Below are 18,802 nucleotides of genomic sequence, written 5' to 3' on the forward strand. Positions count from 1 at the left end.
GGGAGCTCTTTAGAAATTGCTTGAGAAAACCATGGATGAAGCTCTAAACAAGTTCCAGCAGCAATATCTGAGTGAAATGTTGGAGGAATCCTTATGGTGCCTTCCTTAGCCGAGTGATTAGAGTCCGCTGCTACAAAGCAAATCCATGGTGAAGGTGTCTTGGTTCGATTCCCGGTCGGTTCAAAGATAATGCCAAGAAGAAGAATCATCGTACCTGCCACACGATATATGTATGGGAAAATGGCTACATTAGCAAAGAAAGCTCTCAGTTAATAATTTGTGTCAGTGCTCATTGAACACTAACCTAAATAGCAGGTTTCGTCCCAGTGAGTATATAATGCCAAGAAGAAGAAGAAGAAGAAGACGAAGAAATAGAACTGGAATATTTCATAGATCAATGTATGCAGGAATTTCTGGAGAAATTTCATTGAGATCCTCAATGAAAACTTGAAAATCTCTGGGAAATGTTCCTGGACGAATTCTTGAAGGAATCCTTGGAAAAATCTTTGGAGAAATCCCTTGAAACATCCCAGAAGGAATTTATACATGATTATCCAGAAAAATCCCTGGAAACATTCTTGTAAGAATCTTTCAGAAAATTCATGGAGAATAATTTTAGAAGAATACCTGGAGAATCCTGTAAAAATCTCTCAGTCATTGCAGATAGGGAGGCGAACTATTTGTAAGTACCATTTTGAAAACAAATCATTACTGATGTACCTAAGTGATCATAAATGTACAGTTTTCAATCAACGAAGGCAGGGAAATTACGTCTTTATACCTAGTTGTATAAAATGTGTGAATGCGATAAATTTCTTCAAATCTTGTCTAGCCTGCGACATTCAGGGCGACCTTGCAGTTGAGGTTGAAATACGCGTGAGGTAAAGTGCATGAACCTTCAAGAATTCTTCAAGGGTTGTAAATTCTCCAAACTTCTTCTAAACATATAACGAAAATATATACAATCAGAAACATATCAAAGAATTTTTAAATAAATCGCCTTACCAGGAATTGCCATTAGAAAAAGTTTCTCCAGTTATAAATTTAATTAAAGATTCCTCCTTAAATAAAAAAACAAGGAATTATTTCTTTAATTTGAAGAATTTATATTACCTTATTACCTACATACATTCGCAAGTCGGTAAGCAACCTTGTAGAAGACGGTGAACCTGCTGCAACCTGAACGCAATATTAAAAAAATATTTTAAACTCAAATTCCGAAAAAAATGGAGGAACTTCGCCAATACATATGCTCAAAGTTGGAACTCTAACCAGAAGCTCATTTCTGATTCAAAATTATACTGTATATCTATCCAGATATCCATAAAGGAACAGTAATGATTTAATTCAAGGAATTTCTTTCAAAATAAACTTTCTTTCGCGCAATCCCTACAGCACAGCTAAGCGAACAGAACAGCAACACCGAGTTACTTCTCTAAATGTAACGGACATTTATTAAGTACTGGACTATGACACTATCTTCCCGTATTGGTAGGCTATTTTTTCCGAGGGCAAGGAGAACACCAAGTCATCGGTGTTTCTTATTTGGGTGCTTGATTTGGTTTCTTTGCAGCGACCACAACATGGCGAAAATTGACGTGAGAACAAAACCGATTTTAATTTCAATTTTCTTACTGTTTATTTGAACGTAATCGTGCAGTTTTCAAATAGCTTTAATCACTGCTCAGTAGGTTTATTTTTAATCAATCTTTTGTTTTATTTCGCTTGTTGTAACATATGGTTGTTCTCTACAATTACATTCCGATAAAACGCTTTAGACGGGGGCCTTTTCGACCAGCTTGAACCAGTGTCCGCACTCACAGCGCTTGGGGTGACCCTTTGGGGGTTTGAAAAAAAAACACGAATGTAAAAACCTGGGAGGGGAATCTATAGGAAACAAAATTGACTTACCTGGTGCAGCCACATCCACTGGATATAGGTCTGATCCTCCTCACCTGGAAGAAAAGACAGAAGGAGGAGGATGTAATTAGATAATCAGGGCAAAGTGGAAATTTATTGGTCATGTTAATGTCTACTTTGACCGTTTCAAGGTCAATGTTTAGGTCGTTATATTTTTTGTATTACTTTTTATCCCACTGCTTTTCTTTTGGTTATTAAAACTATCCCCTTTATATCTATTTGTGTCATCATGAATGTAACTATCAATTTGTAAAAATAACACTCATCAAAATTTAATGAAATGATGCTTCAATTTTTTTTAAATAAGTTTTGTTTGAAAAGTTGTGATTCCAAAAATGGGCTATTCAGCAATGATGACGGGCTTGAATTTGGCTTTCGAACTTCTAGTTCTGCCTTATCACGTTTCGTAATACAGAAGAATGAAGAAAAATGTTATTAGCGGTATCTAGCGGATGAAAAAAGAGAAGGCACAAATATGAAAACTAAACCATTTTATGAATCAGGATCTTACAACAGCGTGTTTATTTAAGAGATAATGTATACTTATGCTACTGCTGGCAACGCCTTTGCTTTCCAACCCTTGTTGCGTGACAATTCGATAAGATCTTCCGTGTATGAATCCAAATTATCTAATCTGTTTAATATTACGCTGGGTCTTATCTTTTAATGACATCGTGATAAAACGTTCAATGCTTATTGTTCAGACTAGTAGTTCATGCATGGCTGCATTTGTACAGTCCTCTCTTCATCATGGATAACCCATAGAGCCACACATATATGGATCAGTGGGAAATCGTGACCATTTTCGCAAATCAAGTATTTTTTGCATTAATTTGGAGCCCCAAAAAAATTGTGCAATGTTTGGGCGCATTCGGTTTTGTTTACGGTATATATCTAATAATATAATAATTAGCGATTGTTAGACAAAGTATTTTACAACTTTGGAAGGTTTGACAGTTAGTTTGTTCATTTGTATAAGTTTGTATTGAAAGTTGTTTGCAGTCTGTAATCAATCAATATGATTCTGCGATAAATAATTAACAGTTTCAGTGTTTTGGTCAGTTTGTCAATGAATGTAATATGGAATATTTAAACGATAATCACATAAATTGTGCAAAGCACAAGATGGGTCATATTTGTAAAAATAGCAACAATGAAGTGGGTCGAGCTGATCATTGTGCTTTGTTCAAGAAAGATTCAACAATAAATGACTTATTTTTCTTGTCTTCATCCTAATCCTTCTGATTATTTTTCTTCTTATTTATGGAATTACATCCCAAATGAGAAAGATTGTTCTTCTCAGCTTAGTGTTCATTACAACATTTCCGCAGTTACCATGGCTTTTTTGCCAAAGTATATTTTTTACATTTGAAGCCACACCCGATTGACGATTGAATGTGAGAATATGTTGCAAATATTTTGCAAACTTAAATGAATATTTAAAATTTATTGTGCTTTGAATTGCCAAAATCTTATCATCTTAAATGAATGTGGTGATTTTACTCATAAAGTTTTCACCAAGATCTTATAAATACCGTAATCTGGGGGCAAATTGATCATTATTTTACAACTTTTTGTTATGTTATCCTTTGGAATTCAAATATTGTCAAAATTATTTCGATAAAATCAGTACCTCATTGATCTTTATCTGTTTATGTAATCGTTTTTTTTATGAAATTAGATTGACATTTTATGACATTAGTTTTAATATGAGAAATTGGAAATGACACGCTGGGGCTAAATTGATCATCATATAACAAAGCAGGGTAACGAATAAAAGTATTTCCTACTTACTAAATTTGGGTCTCCTAAATCTAAAAATCAGTGTGTCAAAATCAGTTTTCCACTTCCCGCATTGTTCCCGGATGCCCAAACAATTAAAAACTGATGACAAAATGATCCTGTGACTTTTTTCCGTCTTTTTTTCATCAAAATTGTTAAATTTGGAGGATTTGATTTATCTTATTTATAAATTGTATTTGATTTAATTTACAAAATACTTTTAGCTCAAAACGGTTTAGAGTTTTGGACAAAAATATACAAACTATTTGTTAAAATATTTGACAAAGATCTTGGAATTATATAAACAACTTTTTTGCTCTGTGTTTCTAAATTTAAAATATATTTCCACAAAAACGGCAAAGCTGAATAGCTAACCCGTTACCTTCTAAGAATGCCGTCGGGATTCTGTGTTAGACATGGATGGCTCCTGAAGAAATTATTTTTATAAAACTCATGTTAGATCCTGGGAGAAACCTTTTCAAACGAAACGATGTCCCGCCAATAAGCATTTTAGTGTTCTCATAAGAAATTATATACAGTTTTCGACACAGATTTGAAAAAGCATCATATATATCAAACATTTGCCCAAGAATTTCGTCAAAAACTCAATAAAAATCCTAGAACACCTAAAGGACCTCGCTATTTGTTTACCTATTAAAGATCTTTCAAATTTGTCGAGGATGATTGAAAGAATTCACTGTGAATCTGCTGGAATCCATACATAATCTTATTAAGGTGATTATAGAACGAAGCCACTCCTCAAATTTTCAAGAGCACAATACTTGAGAACCAAGCAGCGCTCCGCGTTGAAACTTTATCCCATGGGTCACCACCTGCAAGCAAGTAATTTGATTGATTTTCAACGCGAACTGTTGTCATATTCTCCAGTCTTATGCATTTGAAAATTCAAAGTTTGGCTTCGTTTTATAATCACCTTGGGCCTTATAACAATTCTGTCATTTATTAAGGACTTTTAAACTAGTAATACAGACAAGGCTTCATCGAAAATCAGTATCATCGGTAACTGCAGAAACCGTTGGACGGAATTCTCAATAAATTTGTTCAAAATTTCAATTGATCTCCCAAGAATTTTGACATTGGTTTTGGCTCAGCTTATCACCAACTGCTACGAATCTACTGAGAATTTGAAAAAATCTTTTTTAGAATTTACTAAAAACCTTATAAACAATTTACCAATTATGTTTTTAGTGACCTCTCGAAGAATTTGGGAGAAACTTGACAATTATTGCCACGGTTCCTGTGGAGATACCTGCAAAGATTGCAATGAATCTAAATGGGAATCTATCAAGCATCTCATCCAGAGCATTGCCATGAATCCTTAAGCTTTCCGCAATAAATCTTCACGCATTTTACAGGAAATTGATAAGAATTGTTAAAATAATCTACCAAACGATTCCCTGGAAACCAACGGCTTTTACAGGGTAAAACAAATAACTAGTTACGAGTTGACAGACAGTTTTAATATCACACACAATGTATGGAACCTTGAATGTTCCTTGACATCATTTGTAAATCTTCCTGCTTTTATATATGTTTTAAATCTGCAATGAACACAATTTTCCTTTCGCGTTCTTTTTTCAGCTCCTTTGAGTTCAAACTTTTGAACAGATCAATGTTCAAGGCTACTTGATCTCTCGTTAAAAAAAATGAGCTGGAACGCAACTCTGCCAAGAGAAGTAGCTTGGGAGTAGCTTTCCATCTTCAATGTACACTTTCGAGATAGTGTACATCCATTGTTACTAGCGACCGAGATCATCTCTGTATCTACATGGTTGTCACGGGAAGGAGTTTTGTTAGTGGGGAGGGATCATAGCTGCATGATCAGGATTCACCTTGGTAAGTGATGCGATGCATCCAACCTTAGTTCAAAAAATCACCTATCTGTACTCTAAAGACAACGTGAACATACGGTAAGTCGACAGTTTTAGCGTTGAACCATTCAAAGGTAATTTTTTATAATGATAAAAACAAGGGAAAAGGAAAAATATTTTTTTAAAGTTTTCAATGTCAATGTACAAGAGTGTATGTCGACACTTACAGTGACGAACTGTTGATATTTTGTTAAATCAATTCATTTAAATAACATTCAGGAATCGATTTCCAGCGTTGCCTTGATAAAAATACCTTTCATAATATATTGTTCAAGCTTGAAACGAGCTCACCAAATTTATCATCCGTCCTCGATTGAGCAGCTGTAGCTATTTTAATCAGCATGCTTATTTCACAAAAGCAAAATATCACCGCCGACGCGAAAACCACTCAGAACGCGTTCAAACGCGTTCAAGAAAAACCGATTTTTTGATGAAGATGAAACGAAGCCAAAACTCAAACCAGACAGCGGTTCAAGTAGAAAATTTGATCGATTGGTCACCACCAGCGAGTGACAATTCGATCAAGCCCTCAGCCCAATCCGCTGTCCGGATCTTCAGTCCTGTGCTCCTGAAAATTTGAGGTTTGGATTCAATGCATCTTCATCTTCTGCTTGGGATTTAACGAAGCACTGCCCAGCAGAACCGTTTATTTCCGCTATAGACACTATTTTTTCTTCCAAAAACTGTACCAGCCGAATTTAATATTTCGCGGAGACGTTGAAAACGTGACAGATACATTTTCAACACTTCCTTTCGCGCGCGCGGACCACTGCGATCTCAGTTTCGCCCATATGCTTGAAATGGAAACAAACCGGTATTCTTATGTTTGAAATACATATTTTCCCGGTATGTTTTTAAAATTCCCGGGTATTTCCCGTATTTTTCTCGGCCTTTTGTAATTCCCGGGATTTCCCGGATGGATGGACACCCTGTGAAAATGATGTCAACATTCTTTCAACTCGTGTATTTGATCATTTTATTGCAAAATCAAACTTTGTAAATCTGCCTAATACGCTTAAATGTAGACAATTTTACTTAAAATCAGCAAGTTTTTAAAGAATGAATGGTTTGTTTTGTAACCCTTTGTGATTTCAAAAAAGAGTTCAATAGTTTACACTACACCTGATAACATTTTGAAAGCTAAAAGTTAGCAAGTAGGATTAGCACCAGCGGATTGTTTAGCACCGACATTTTCAAAAGTATTGCTTCCACGTTAAACAACACAAATCAAAACTGACTTTTATAAAAATTAAATAGTTCAAAATCATCATTAGATATCTATAAACTAGGAAACATGGAGCGTCTGTGGTGCTAATAAAACATTCAGTACCCTTGTAAGAAAATGCTATTTTGTTCCGACCTGATAAAATTCGCCTCAGTGAACAATTTGCACCCGGATTACGATACCTTGGTTTTCACTACCAACTTTGAATAGAATGCACTATCTACCATTCTAGAATAGCACCAACTTCGCATTTTCATCCCTATTCTTATTTACGTTCAAATGCTCTTTCGGTCGTAAACCGTTTTGCATTCCTGTTTACGCCAGCAAAATCATGTGGGCATGGATTCGAACGATTGGGATTCGATTGAACGTTGAATACGCCGTAAACTAGAATTAGAGTGCACTGAACTAAACTTAAGTTCTAGTTTTTTTTGTTCAGTACAACTGATATTGAATAGGTTCATCAAAATCACAAAAGTATACATACTCTAGTGGAAGTATTCCCAAATTAGAACTTTTTGTTAAGGCTAGGCAGCCCGTCATTTCGTTTTGTTAGCCATGTTGACATTGCCGCTCGCAATTTCAAAGTGATAGAACTCAGTCCTCACACTTCATTATTATCCGGAAAAGTATCACTATATGCGCTGACATGCTGAAAGTATGCCGATACTTTTTCAGAAGCGCCATTGCAATACAAACTGATTTTCTTCAAATCAAAATTATGACATGATTAAACAACAATCATCAATAACGCGTACAAATTGCAATGACGGCCTACTTCGCCTTAATAATTCTGTTCCATTACTCGATATTTCCATGAGTCGATTAACCTTTCAGATATCGACTCATCGAGGTATGACTGTAGTTTTATAAATAAGCGTGTAAAACGTGTCTGCTCAAAGATCAGAATCCCATAATATTTGGAATAGGCACGTGCATGACGTGGGAATGCCTAGTATCATAAGTTTCTAAAATTGTCAGCCATTTTAGTCCTTTTCCCTCCGACGCAAACTGGGAAACTATTGTATGCAGATTCCGAAATTGTAAATAGATTGCTAAGTTTTACTGGACTTTTTTTCCTACCCCTTGAAGTGGGACCTTATTAATGGCTGTTTTCTATAATCTGTGAAATACTATCAAGTTCGAGAGATTAAAGATAATGTCCAAAATATGACGGTTCATCCCTTATAACGTTATGTCCCTTATGTTATAAGGAAACAAACCTGTATAAACAGTTCCATGTCATTTGAAATAATAAATAATGGTCACATCTTGCCCCACCTTATTCTGTTAAGATAAAAAATTAGACATTTCACCGCGAAATTCTCTCTCTTTCGCTCTTTAACAAAATTTGAAAACAATGGTGTCAGTTGTACCTGTCGACATAGTCCCGAAAGAGGGGAAGATAGTGATTTTCTGATGACGTCACCGTGTAATGGGCAATATCGAGTTATAGAAAAATAAATGTATCAGGTTAATTCTCTCTTTCTTATGGCAGTACTGGTGATCAATCGATTTTTGACAAACACTAATTAATCACATAATTATTGATTTCCTACTTAAATTATTTTAAAATGGTTTTGAATAATTTAATTTACTTGCAACAAAAGCCGTTTCGAGAGCCAAATTGTCGATCAAAGCTGTGGAAAAGGTTAAACAATCTTACAAAAAAAACATAATTTCAATAGGTTGAATCCATTGCTGATTATCTTTTAAGTCACAATAAATAAAACTACAGTCGACTTTCCACATCTCGAAGCTTTACTTCTCGATATCTCTTCCTACGTCGATGATTTTTTCAGTCCTTTCATTCTGCTTACATTTTCACTCTCGATATGTCGATATCCTCTTTATCTCGCTATCTCGATGTGATTTTCGTTCGCGATTTTATCTTCGTTTGTCGATATGCACATTATCGAAGGTTACTAGACTATATTTCAGGAATTCAAAACAATTTGCAAAGACGAAATGACATCTGTTTGAGTTTTATTTTCCAGGTAACGGAGTGATTTTCATTAACAATTTTGTTCTATGTCTCGACGATCCCTTTAATATCGAGATGTGGAGAGCAGGGTTGGGAAAAATCTTGAAATTCACTCTACAGTAGCCAAGCAAAGCCAATCACATTCAGCGAAGCCAGTGAAACTCACGCCTATCGCTGCTGTCGACAAAAAGCCTTGAAAATAGCAAAACACCCGTTGCTATGGGCAACCCAGAATTATTGTAGAAAAATGTTCTATTTCCCGCTGCATTTCCCGCATTTAGAGCCTTCAATGACACTCATGATTTAGAAAATTCGTGCACCCAACATAGGCTACTTGATGAGATTCACGTTTTTGAACTACTGTAATGGGAGAGCCACGTGATTTTCGCTAAAATTCAAGCCTACTGTAAGGAAGTAATGAAGAGTATTCAAGTTATCTATTCAAGCAACTACGCATTCTAAGCAGGCGTAGAAAAATACGAGATTGGAACCAAGTTACAAACATACTGTCAGTTATTGGATTAATCTTGGCTTGAAAAGACGCTTATATTTTACTACAATGGCGTAGTTGGTAGAATACAGGTGAGAAATTTGAAGTTATCTAGCAATGAATGATGCTTTCGATTAGAAAAAAGCAGTAATCATATGGAATTACTAATATAGTTGTCTCCGACGGACATGGGCGGAGATGACAATTATGAATGGATTTCTGATGGAAATAGGCAGAAATCCATAGAAAAAGGTCTCTGATGGACAAAGGCAGAGAACCTAAAGCTAGATTCTGACGGAAATGGGCAGATATCTAGAATAGAACTGGCCTTTGATGAGACAGAATCTAATTCTGAGTAAAAAATAAATAGAAATTTTGTGCGATAAAAGAAAAAGTCCAGAGTAGAATGAAATTCCGAGAGGGAATAAAAGTATTTCGAGTTTCATGAGTTTCAATTCCCGGTATATCAAAGGAACTAACAAACTTTTCCATGTTTGTTGATTATGCATGCCTGTAAGATAATGGTGGCGAAAAATAAACATAGCTTGGCGAGTAAACACAAACAGACTAATGTAGCATGTGTGAAAATTGTTTATGGAATATTTTTTCGGATTCTTAACTCAACTTGGCTTGGTGGCCGTGCTGTAATGGCCGTCAGGCTCTAAACCGCATCAATCTCTGCTTCAGCTTTCAAAACTTTTAGTGAGAAATGTTCCCAAACGATGTCGATATGTAGCTGGAACGGCTTAAATGGAGTCTGGGGTTTAAAAATAAAATATGATTTACAATCTTCTACCTAAAACATGCAAGTTTGTTGTAGTGGATGATCATCAATTGCTGATGGAGTTCTTCTGCAAGAAGGTGAAATTAGAGATTGTAAATTGTTGTTCCCTAGAAGGCTACAATGTAAAAATTCTGCTCCACAAAGCCATATAGGGATAATTTCTGTAGATCAGATTCCGCATACACAAAAAAAAGTTTTGAATATGAACAGAAGCGTAATTTGACCAATCGTGCAATGTTGCGACGCGTTATCTTGATATTAATGTGAATTTGTTCTATGCATATGCATGGTATCGTATGTACGAAATAAAATCTGACTTGCCGCATTACTATTTTTTCACAAATAGCACAATTTTACACGTTATGCACTGACTGAGGCTGACGCAACTTGGGCAGTATCACTTAGAAACAGTAGTCTCCGCCATATTGACTGCTATACGACTCTACAATCTGTGTTAAAATAGAAATTTTTATGAAAATAATTCAAACTACAGTGCTGATATAACTGCAATTTGTGTGATTTCTGCAGCCTTAAATCATTCGACAGAAGCCGGTGACACATTTTCTCGTTGCTGTTTGCATAGCTGATGATTTGATACAGCACTGTTTGATGTTCTACGTTTCTCTTGAAGGAACTATGTGAAACAATTAAGAAATAAAAGAATCTTCTGTGGTTCTGTGGTGTTATTTCTGCATCTGAAAATATAACTTCATTTTGGTGGCAAAAACAACCAAAATCTTAAGCGTTGTTTTAAGCGTTATCCAGGTAAATATAAAAAAGTCTGTAAATGAATTTTTTTAACATCGTGTAATTTTACGTATTCCCTTCGTGTGTTTTAGAATTAGCGCAAAATAACATGCAATTTTTAAATCGTGTATATTCTTAGTGGTCAGTGTTAACCAAGTAAGCAGACTAGTTCGTCAGAGACTATGACACATGCCTTTTATTAAAATTAAAATTATTGTCGATGCTACAAATTTTGCTTCAGGTTGAGTTACGGTCATACCAATTGCCGTTCAAAGTGAGAAAGTTTAATTGGAAGACAAAATCGTAGGTTGCGCAAATCTAAAAAATACACAGAATCGATTATAATATAATTTATTAATTTATTATCTTGAATAAACTGATTCCATATATTATTCAAAACAAGAGCCAAACCAAATACTTGTACAAGAATAGAAAGAGAAACAAGAGCAATACAAATACTTGTTAAAGGATAGAAAGAGGGAGTAATGTAAGGAAGTAATGAAGAGTATTCAAGTTATCTATTCAAGCAACTACGCATTCTAAGCAGGCGTAGAAAAATACGAGATTGGAACCAAGTTACCATCAGTGCACCAGATTCCGCTCATCTAAGGGAAGCTATGTGTTCAAATATTTATTATAAAATAACTATTGTGTCGATCAATACTATTTTTATGTCACAATGTAGCCCCAACTATAGGTAATCAGCGGCGAAATAAAAAGAATTTGAAAAACTTTCATGAAAAAATATTTAATTGCATTTGTTAATGCATCTAGGTGTTCCTATTTCCGCTCACGGTAAACAAATTCCGTGACGAACTTAGTAAAAATGCATTATTTCGAATTTCGTTATTTATCCTGATATTTTTTTATGGTCAAACCATAGCTACTACTGCAATAAAGAAGGCTGTATGCTAAAATCGACATTTCTTCAAAAATTTGTTTATTTTTTTGCATGAGCGGTTATTGGAACACACAAAAATACCTAGTGACCCAAAAACCGCTCACGAGGTCTTTTGTTTTCAATATAAAGAATTATTTTATCAAATGAAAATAATGTCAGACGACTTCATTTGAAAGTTGTTAATATTGCTAGAATGTATCCGTGCGAAAAATGTTGGTTTTTGACACAAAAAATCAATTTTTACACTAGTGAGCGGAAATAGGGGCATGAGCGGATACTGGTACACTGATGGTACAAACATACTGTCAGTTATTGGATTAATCTTGGCTTGAAAAGACGCTTATAATTTACTACACCTACTACTATTACCATTCCCAGCACTGGTGGAGAGACGACTGTATTTACTTAAAACATGCTAAACCAAAACAAAGTGAAAAATTAAGTACAGTCAACTCTCTATAACTCGATGTAGACGGGAACATCGAGTTATGGAACACAAAAGCAGTGCAAATGCGATCCATCGAGTTAGCCATGAAAACCAATTTTTATTGTGGTTCTCTTACTCGACACCGAGAAAGAGAGAGAGAGAGTTGACGGTATGTTCAGTTGGAAAGCTTTATCTTAGATCTTCTTCTTCTTCTTCTTCTTGGCATAAAGGTCATTAATGAGAGCCTGCTTCTCAGCTATAGTGTTCTTATGAGCACTTCCACAGTTATTAACTGAGAGCTTTCTTTGTCAAAGTTGCCATTTTCGCATTCGTATATCATCGTGTGGCAGGTACGATTATAAGCCATTTTACGAAGCCTGGTCAAATGACAGGAGACCTGGGATTTTTCAATCATCGGCGTCAGTTTTCGCGATGATAATGGTTGATGACTGTGCGCATTTCTAGCGCAGCTTTTCATCCAGGCGAAAACTTAAATGGAGAAAAATTATTAAAATATTTCTGATCACAAAAGTGTTTTTTTATGTGCAATATGGGTAACAAAGAGGTAGCTGATACAATAACTAGGTGTAATGTTGCAGTGACGAACATTTTTGGATCTCATTTTTGTCATTTTCTCCATGTCCTCGTTTGGTAAGATGAGGCGTTATTGAAAATCACGCTGGATTTAATCCCAGGTCTCCTGTCAATTGACGCCGTTGCGGCGATCAGCTGTTCCGAAACGTCTCGTAAAATGGCTCATACTCTATGCCCATTAATATCGAGCCAAAGCTAAAATACGCCCCAATCTATTTGATATGTTATGTAAACAAAAAGAGAACCCTGTGCAATCCGCTCGCGCAGAACTCCCGTTATGTCACCTCGAAATCACTGCAGCCCAGCCTCGGAAATAGATTCTGGTAGAAAACGTAAAAATAGAGGGACTACTTACAGACGCATCCAACGAGACGGGACTCGAATGCCGACGGAATCATGTTGGGGCTCTCCTTGGTGCCCGGGCCGCGCTTGAACACGCGCATATCGAACGGGTCGTTATCGCCGGCCTGTCTGGCCAACAGTTCGCGCTTCTCCAGACCGGTGGCGTGCTCGATCGGATCGTTCATCACTGGAAGGAATCAGAAAAACGACGAGGAGAAACATTAGAACTAGAATTCAAAACATTGGAATCCGATCAGATGACCGAATCGAAGTAGGCTGCTGCCATCATTAATCATCGCCATTGAAAACCACCGCTAGCTTTTTTTCCGGTTACCAATTCAGGACTTTTCTTACTGGAAGCCAGAATGGCCAACATCTTTTTTCCAGTATATCCGATCCCGGTCGGAACCTATGACGAAATATGGACATCCCTTTTTATCGATATCGACGGAAATATGCCATATTACGTAAGCGGTGTTAACCCAAGAGAAAAATCCTCCTGTCATAGCGAACAAGAAAAAAAATGGTTGTGCAACCACGAGTGCTTCTTTCCTCGCTGCTGCTGGACAATCTTTACTTACTTTTGCAGAATCGCACCGGGGTGTAGGTCACATTGCGTCGGGCAGCATTGAGCACTAATCTTCCGCAGAGGGACGCCATTGTGTCGGAGCTTTTACGGAGTCCGGAATTCGGTTCACTTCGGAAGGGCGGCGAGGCTTTGAAAAAGTAGACGATTCTTCGCGTTTTCACCCACAGAGCACTCTTCGATTTTTTGACAGGAAAGAATCGCGAGAAGAAAACCAACAGCAGCAGGAGGGAGAAGATTTTGACAGCTGATCGATTATTGCGTCAAGTGACAGCGGGTTGTGCGTCACAAATCGTGTGCGCGCAGGGTTGTTCTTTGCATTTTGTTGCAGGGATTCAACTGTCATTTGACACAGACTTCAAATGTACCGTTTCTTCTGAACTGCGTACTGTGATCAAAGAAAAATGTTTTTTTTTGCAATGAGCCATTTTACAAGACGTTTCGGAACAGCTGATCGCCGCAACGGCGTCAATTGACAGGAGACCTGGGATTAAATCCAGCGTGATTTTCAATAACGCCTCATCTTACCAAACGAGGACATGGAGAAAATGACAAAAATGAGATCCAAAAATGTTCGTTACTGCAACATTACACCTAGTTATTGTATCAGCTACCTCTTTGTCACCCATATTACACATAAAAAAGCACTTTTGTGATCAGAAATATATTAATAATTTTTCTCCATTTAAGTTTTCGCCTGGATGAAAAGCTACGCTAGAAATGCGCACAGTCATCAACCATCTTCATCGCGAAAACTGCACGCTAACACGCTAATATTAAAGTACCCTCTAAATGAGTTCCATGTACCCATTTTTTTAATCAGTATGGAAATGTCAGAAGAAGGGTATTTTTCAATGACATGAAAAAGGGTATATAAGCCCCATTTTAAAGTATCATCTCTCGTAAAAATAATGAGTAATTAGTGCACATGCTAGTTTGGTGCCATCATAACCTCCATTGTTTGTGTTTTCCCTCGCTGCTATCCGGTATTAATGATAAGTTGATTTTCAATGTAAAAATCTCCGAGTAAATAGTTTAATATATATAATATTAGTACTGCCTCTAAAATATAACGTAAAAAACTAACCATCGACACATACAGACACGTAAGTAATGCCGGTATTTTCTTTTGGAATGACGATCTTCACAATTCGGTTCTTTGTTTCAGACATTTTAACATCCCTTTGGAAGCGTGTAGTAACCCTATAGAATATTCTTATTGTCCGCTATAGCGGACACGGACACGGACGGCTGTGTACCCGTGGAATAAGTGGGTTGGGCCGGCTCCAAGGAGAATGATTTGGCGCAGACAAAGTAAACCAGCATCTTCAATAGCATGGCCCAGTGTGTTTGTGAACTTCCAGGAAGAGAAACGTATCGTATAATTTGTATATGAATGATAAATATATTACATTGTGTTATAAGTTTTTAATAGTGTTTTATACTTTTTCCTGGTCTTTTCCTTGAATCTTGAAAAAAGCTCAATCTGCGGCAGCATTCATAAAAAGTGAGGTTTTACTACCCATTTTTTGTTTTGAAAACCAAGAGTGAAAAATACCCATTATTTGAAGTTCGAAGAGGATACTCATTAATGGGTAAAGCGACTTTACTCTTTTAATGAGTTAAACCACTTTTCTCGAAAATGGGTACATGGAACTCATTTGAAGGGTACTTTAATGTTAGCGTGAACATTAAAGTACCCTTCAAATGAGTTCCATGTACCCATTTTCGAGAAAAGTGGTTTAACTCATTAAAAGAGTAAAGTCGCTTTACCCATTAATGAGTATCCTCTTCGAACTTCAAATAATGGGTATTTTTCACTCTTGGTTTTCAAAACAAAAAATGGGTAGTAAAACCTCACTTTTTATGAATGCTGCCGCAGATTGAGCTTTTTTCAAGATTCAAGGAAAAGACCAGGAAAAAGTATAAAACACTATTAAAAACTTATAACACAATGTAATATATTTATCATTCATATACAAATTATACGATACGTTTCTCTTCCTGGAAGTTCACAAACACACTGGGCCATGCTATTGAAGATGCTGGTTTACTTTGTCTGCGCCAAATCATTCTCCTTGGAGCCGGCCCAACCCACTTATTCCACGGGTACACAGCCGTCCGTGTCCGTGTCCGCTATAGCGGACAATAAGAATATTCTATAGGGTTACTACACGCTTCCAAAGGGATGTTAAAATGTCTGAAACAAAGAACCGAATTGTGAAGATCGTCATTCCAAAAGAAAATACCGGCATTACTTACGTGTCTGTATGTGTCGATGGTTAGTTTTTTACGTTATATTTTAGAGGCAGTACTAATATTATATATATTAAACTATTTACTCGGAGATTTTTACATTGAAAATCAACTTATCATTAATACCGGATAGCAGCGAGGGAAAACACAAACAATGGAGGTTATGATGGCACCAAACTAGCATGTGCACTAATTACTCATTATTTTTACGAGAGATGATACTTTAAAATGGGGCTTATATACCCTTTTTCATGTCATTGAAAAATACCCTTCTTCTGACATTTCCATACTGATTAAAAAAATGGGTACATGGAACTCATTTAGAGGGTACTTTAATATTAGCGTGTGACGCCGATGATTGAAAAATCCCAGGTCTCCTGTCATTTGACCAGGCTTCGTAAAATGGCTTATGAGCCAGGCGAAAACTTAAATGGAGAAAAATTAGTAAAATATTTCTAATCACAAAAGTGCCTTTTTATGTGCAATTTGGGTAACAAAGAGGTAGCTGATACAACAACTAGGTGTAATGTTGCAGTAACGAACATTGTTGGATCTCTTTTTTGTCATTTTCTCCATGTCCTCGTTTGGTAAGATGAGGCGTTATTGAAAATCACGCTGGATTTAATCCCAGGTCTCCTGTCAATTGACGCCGTTGCGGCGATCAGCTGTTCCGAAACGTCTCGTAAAATGGCTTATAGGCCAATTCACATGACGTTTCAAATCAGCTGATCCGGAAGCTCTTTGACAGTTCTTCTATGAAAATGACAGGCCCGTGTTAGCACTGGTCCTCCACCGATATAAACAAATGCATAGACGGGGCCCAGATAGCTGTAGCGGTAAACGCGCAGCTATTCAGCAAGACCAAGCTGACGGTCGTGGGTTCGAATCCCACCGGTCGAGGATCTTTTCGGATTGGAAATTTTCTCGACTTCCCAGGGCATAGAGTATCATCGTACCTGCCACACGATATACACATGCAAAAATGATCATTGGCATAGTAAGCTCTCAGTTAATAAATGTGGAAGTGCTCATAAGCTAAGCTGAGAAGCAGGCTCTGTCCCAGTGGGGACGTAACGCCAGAAAGAAGAAGAAGAAGACGGACTTGACACATGAAAAGGCCTATTGCCCATTGCACGGTGACGTCATCAGAAAATCGCTCTCTTTCCCTCCTTCGGGAAATCTGAAAACAACGGTGCCAGTACCTGTCAAAGTTGGCAGGTACTGGCACCATTGTTATCAGATTTTGTTGAAGAGCGAAAGAGAGAGAATTTCGCCGTGAAGTGCCTAATTTCTCATCGTAATGGGGCTCTGCACAAAAATCTTTCTCTCTCTTTCACCCCTTCCCAAAATTTGTAAACAACAAGGCCAGTAAATTTCAAAAGCCCATGCAAAACGAAAACAGTGCAGAGCCCCATAGGCTGTTTTCCAACACGCCAATCTGTCATGAAACGGCCTACTTTTCTGCACTGAAGCATGCAGTGCGGGAATAGTCATTACGCAACTGAAACCAGTGCTGTAATGATTCCATACGCAACGCTTTCTCATTACGCAACTGTTTTGAGTTGGGTAATGAATCATTACACAACATTTTTTTCAGAAATTATGAAATAATGGTGAATGCATTCTGATATGGTCTTTAACGAAATTGCAAAAAATGTTACGTAAATAATTTTTCGTATAAAGACTATATTACTATTTCCATCAAAACGTATTTTGAACCTAAACAAATCTACTAATTTCAGTTCCCTTTAAATGTCAAATATTTTTCTTCAAAAAATTCGATAAAACTTGTAAGAAATTCAATATGTAAGAGAAGAATAACAATAAGAATGAAGAAATTCAAAATGTGAGAATAAGAATAAAATATTCAAAATGTGTATTTTTCAAAACAATGGATCATTGAAGGTAGTTTTTGTCAGTGCTCACCGCATCAAAACAAAGGGGCCACTGTATATGGAATTTAACATTGTGACAGCATTGCTGTTCTGTCAAACACTACGGCTACGGTGGCGCTATCTATGCTTTCCATAGTGGCCGTTTGGCTATTTTAATGATCCATTCAAAGAATAAAATGGTGACGTGATCTTTAATAATTACGGTTCGCGCAACTAACTTATTTGTTGAAATGTTTCTCGATTACTTTTTCAAATCGACGTAAGTAACTTCCATAGGAGTTTGAGAAAATTAATTCGCTGTTTCGGTCAAGAAAAGTAAAGAATTGGGTCCTAAAATGTTTAATGAAATCTTGTTTTTATTTAATGACACGAAAGAGCATGTTACTGCAACTATTTTAGCAATTTTTCCCGCTCAAATAACAGCTACATCATATTTAAACTTTAATTTAAAAATTGTGTCCATAAATGAACCTTGACACTTTTAATCATGTTTGACACCACAGGGCTTTTAGTTTTAACACTGGGGTTGTTCCTATCTGACATTTTGGAAGGGACACGGAAAGCAAAATACACCTAAAATTTGAGTGTAAGCCAAGGTGTGTGACAAAATCTAAAAAAAATCTTTTTGGACTTAAACAAAAGAAAAACATTAATAAATTAAGTAAACATGTGTTTTTTGCCTAAACTTAAGCGTTTGGCATTGAAATTGAGACAGGCCTTTAGGACCATATTTTCATTCAGTCAAGGAATGGGTCAAGAAATTTCATACAGAGAGCCCCCTTTGAAATGACATTTCTTCTCAACTGCGTACTGCGGTTAGAAAAATGTGATTTTCTGGACTATTTCTGGGAAGAAATTTTGCACGCATCGAGATAGGTGATTCTTTTTCTTGTCAGTAGCAAACCAGCCGTTACGGAACAAAAAACCAGAGCAACTGCGATTCAAGAGACCATTGAGGTAGCCATGAAAACAGTAGA

The 18,802-nt window shown here is 36.6% G+C and overlaps 1 protein-coding gene and 2 long non-coding RNA genes across 3 annotated transcripts; 1 reads left to right on the forward strand and 2 right to left on the reverse strand.

Moving 5' to 3' along the window:
* Window positions 1-1,427: 1,427 nt before the first annotated feature.
* LOC5577113 (cytochrome c oxidase subunit 5B, mitochondrial) lies at window positions 1,428-13,890 on the reverse strand. The gene is made up of 4 exons (XM_001663151.2): window positions 13,670-13,890; window positions 13,102-13,275; window positions 1,912-1,955; window positions 1,428-1,837 (listed from the first exon to the last, which is right to left on the reverse strand). The coding sequence occupies exons 1-4, from the start codon at window positions 13,746-13,748 to the stop codon at window positions 1,775-1,777; spliced, it is 360 nt and encodes a 119-aa protein (XP_001663201.1). The 5' UTR covers window positions 13,749-13,890; the 3' UTR covers window positions 1,428-1,774.
* Window positions 13,891-14,435: 545 nt separating this feature from the next.
* Window positions 14,436-15,106, forward strand: LOC110675770. Its single transcript, XR_002499783.1, has 2 exons — window positions 14,436-14,780; window positions 14,843-15,106. It is a non-coding gene; the product is annotated as an uncharacterized LOC110675770 (long non-coding RNA).
* A 504-nt stretch (window positions 15,107-15,610) lies between these two features.
* Window positions 15,611-16,252, reverse strand: LOC110675771. The gene is made up of 2 exons (XR_002499784.1): window positions 15,937-16,252; window positions 15,611-15,874 (listed from the first exon to the last, which is right to left on the reverse strand). It is a non-coding gene; the product is annotated as an uncharacterized LOC110675771 (long non-coding RNA).
* Between the last annotated feature and the right edge of the window lie 2,550 nt (window positions 16,253-18,802).

The sequence above is a fragment of the Aedes aegypti genome, chromosome 2 (genome assembly GCF_002204515.2).
Source record: "Aedes aegypti strain LVP_AGWG chromosome 2, AaegL5.0 Primary Assembly, whole genome shotgun sequence".
Classification (NCBI taxonomy): Eukaryota; Metazoa; Arthropoda; class Insecta; order Diptera; family Culicidae; genus Aedes; species Aedes aegypti.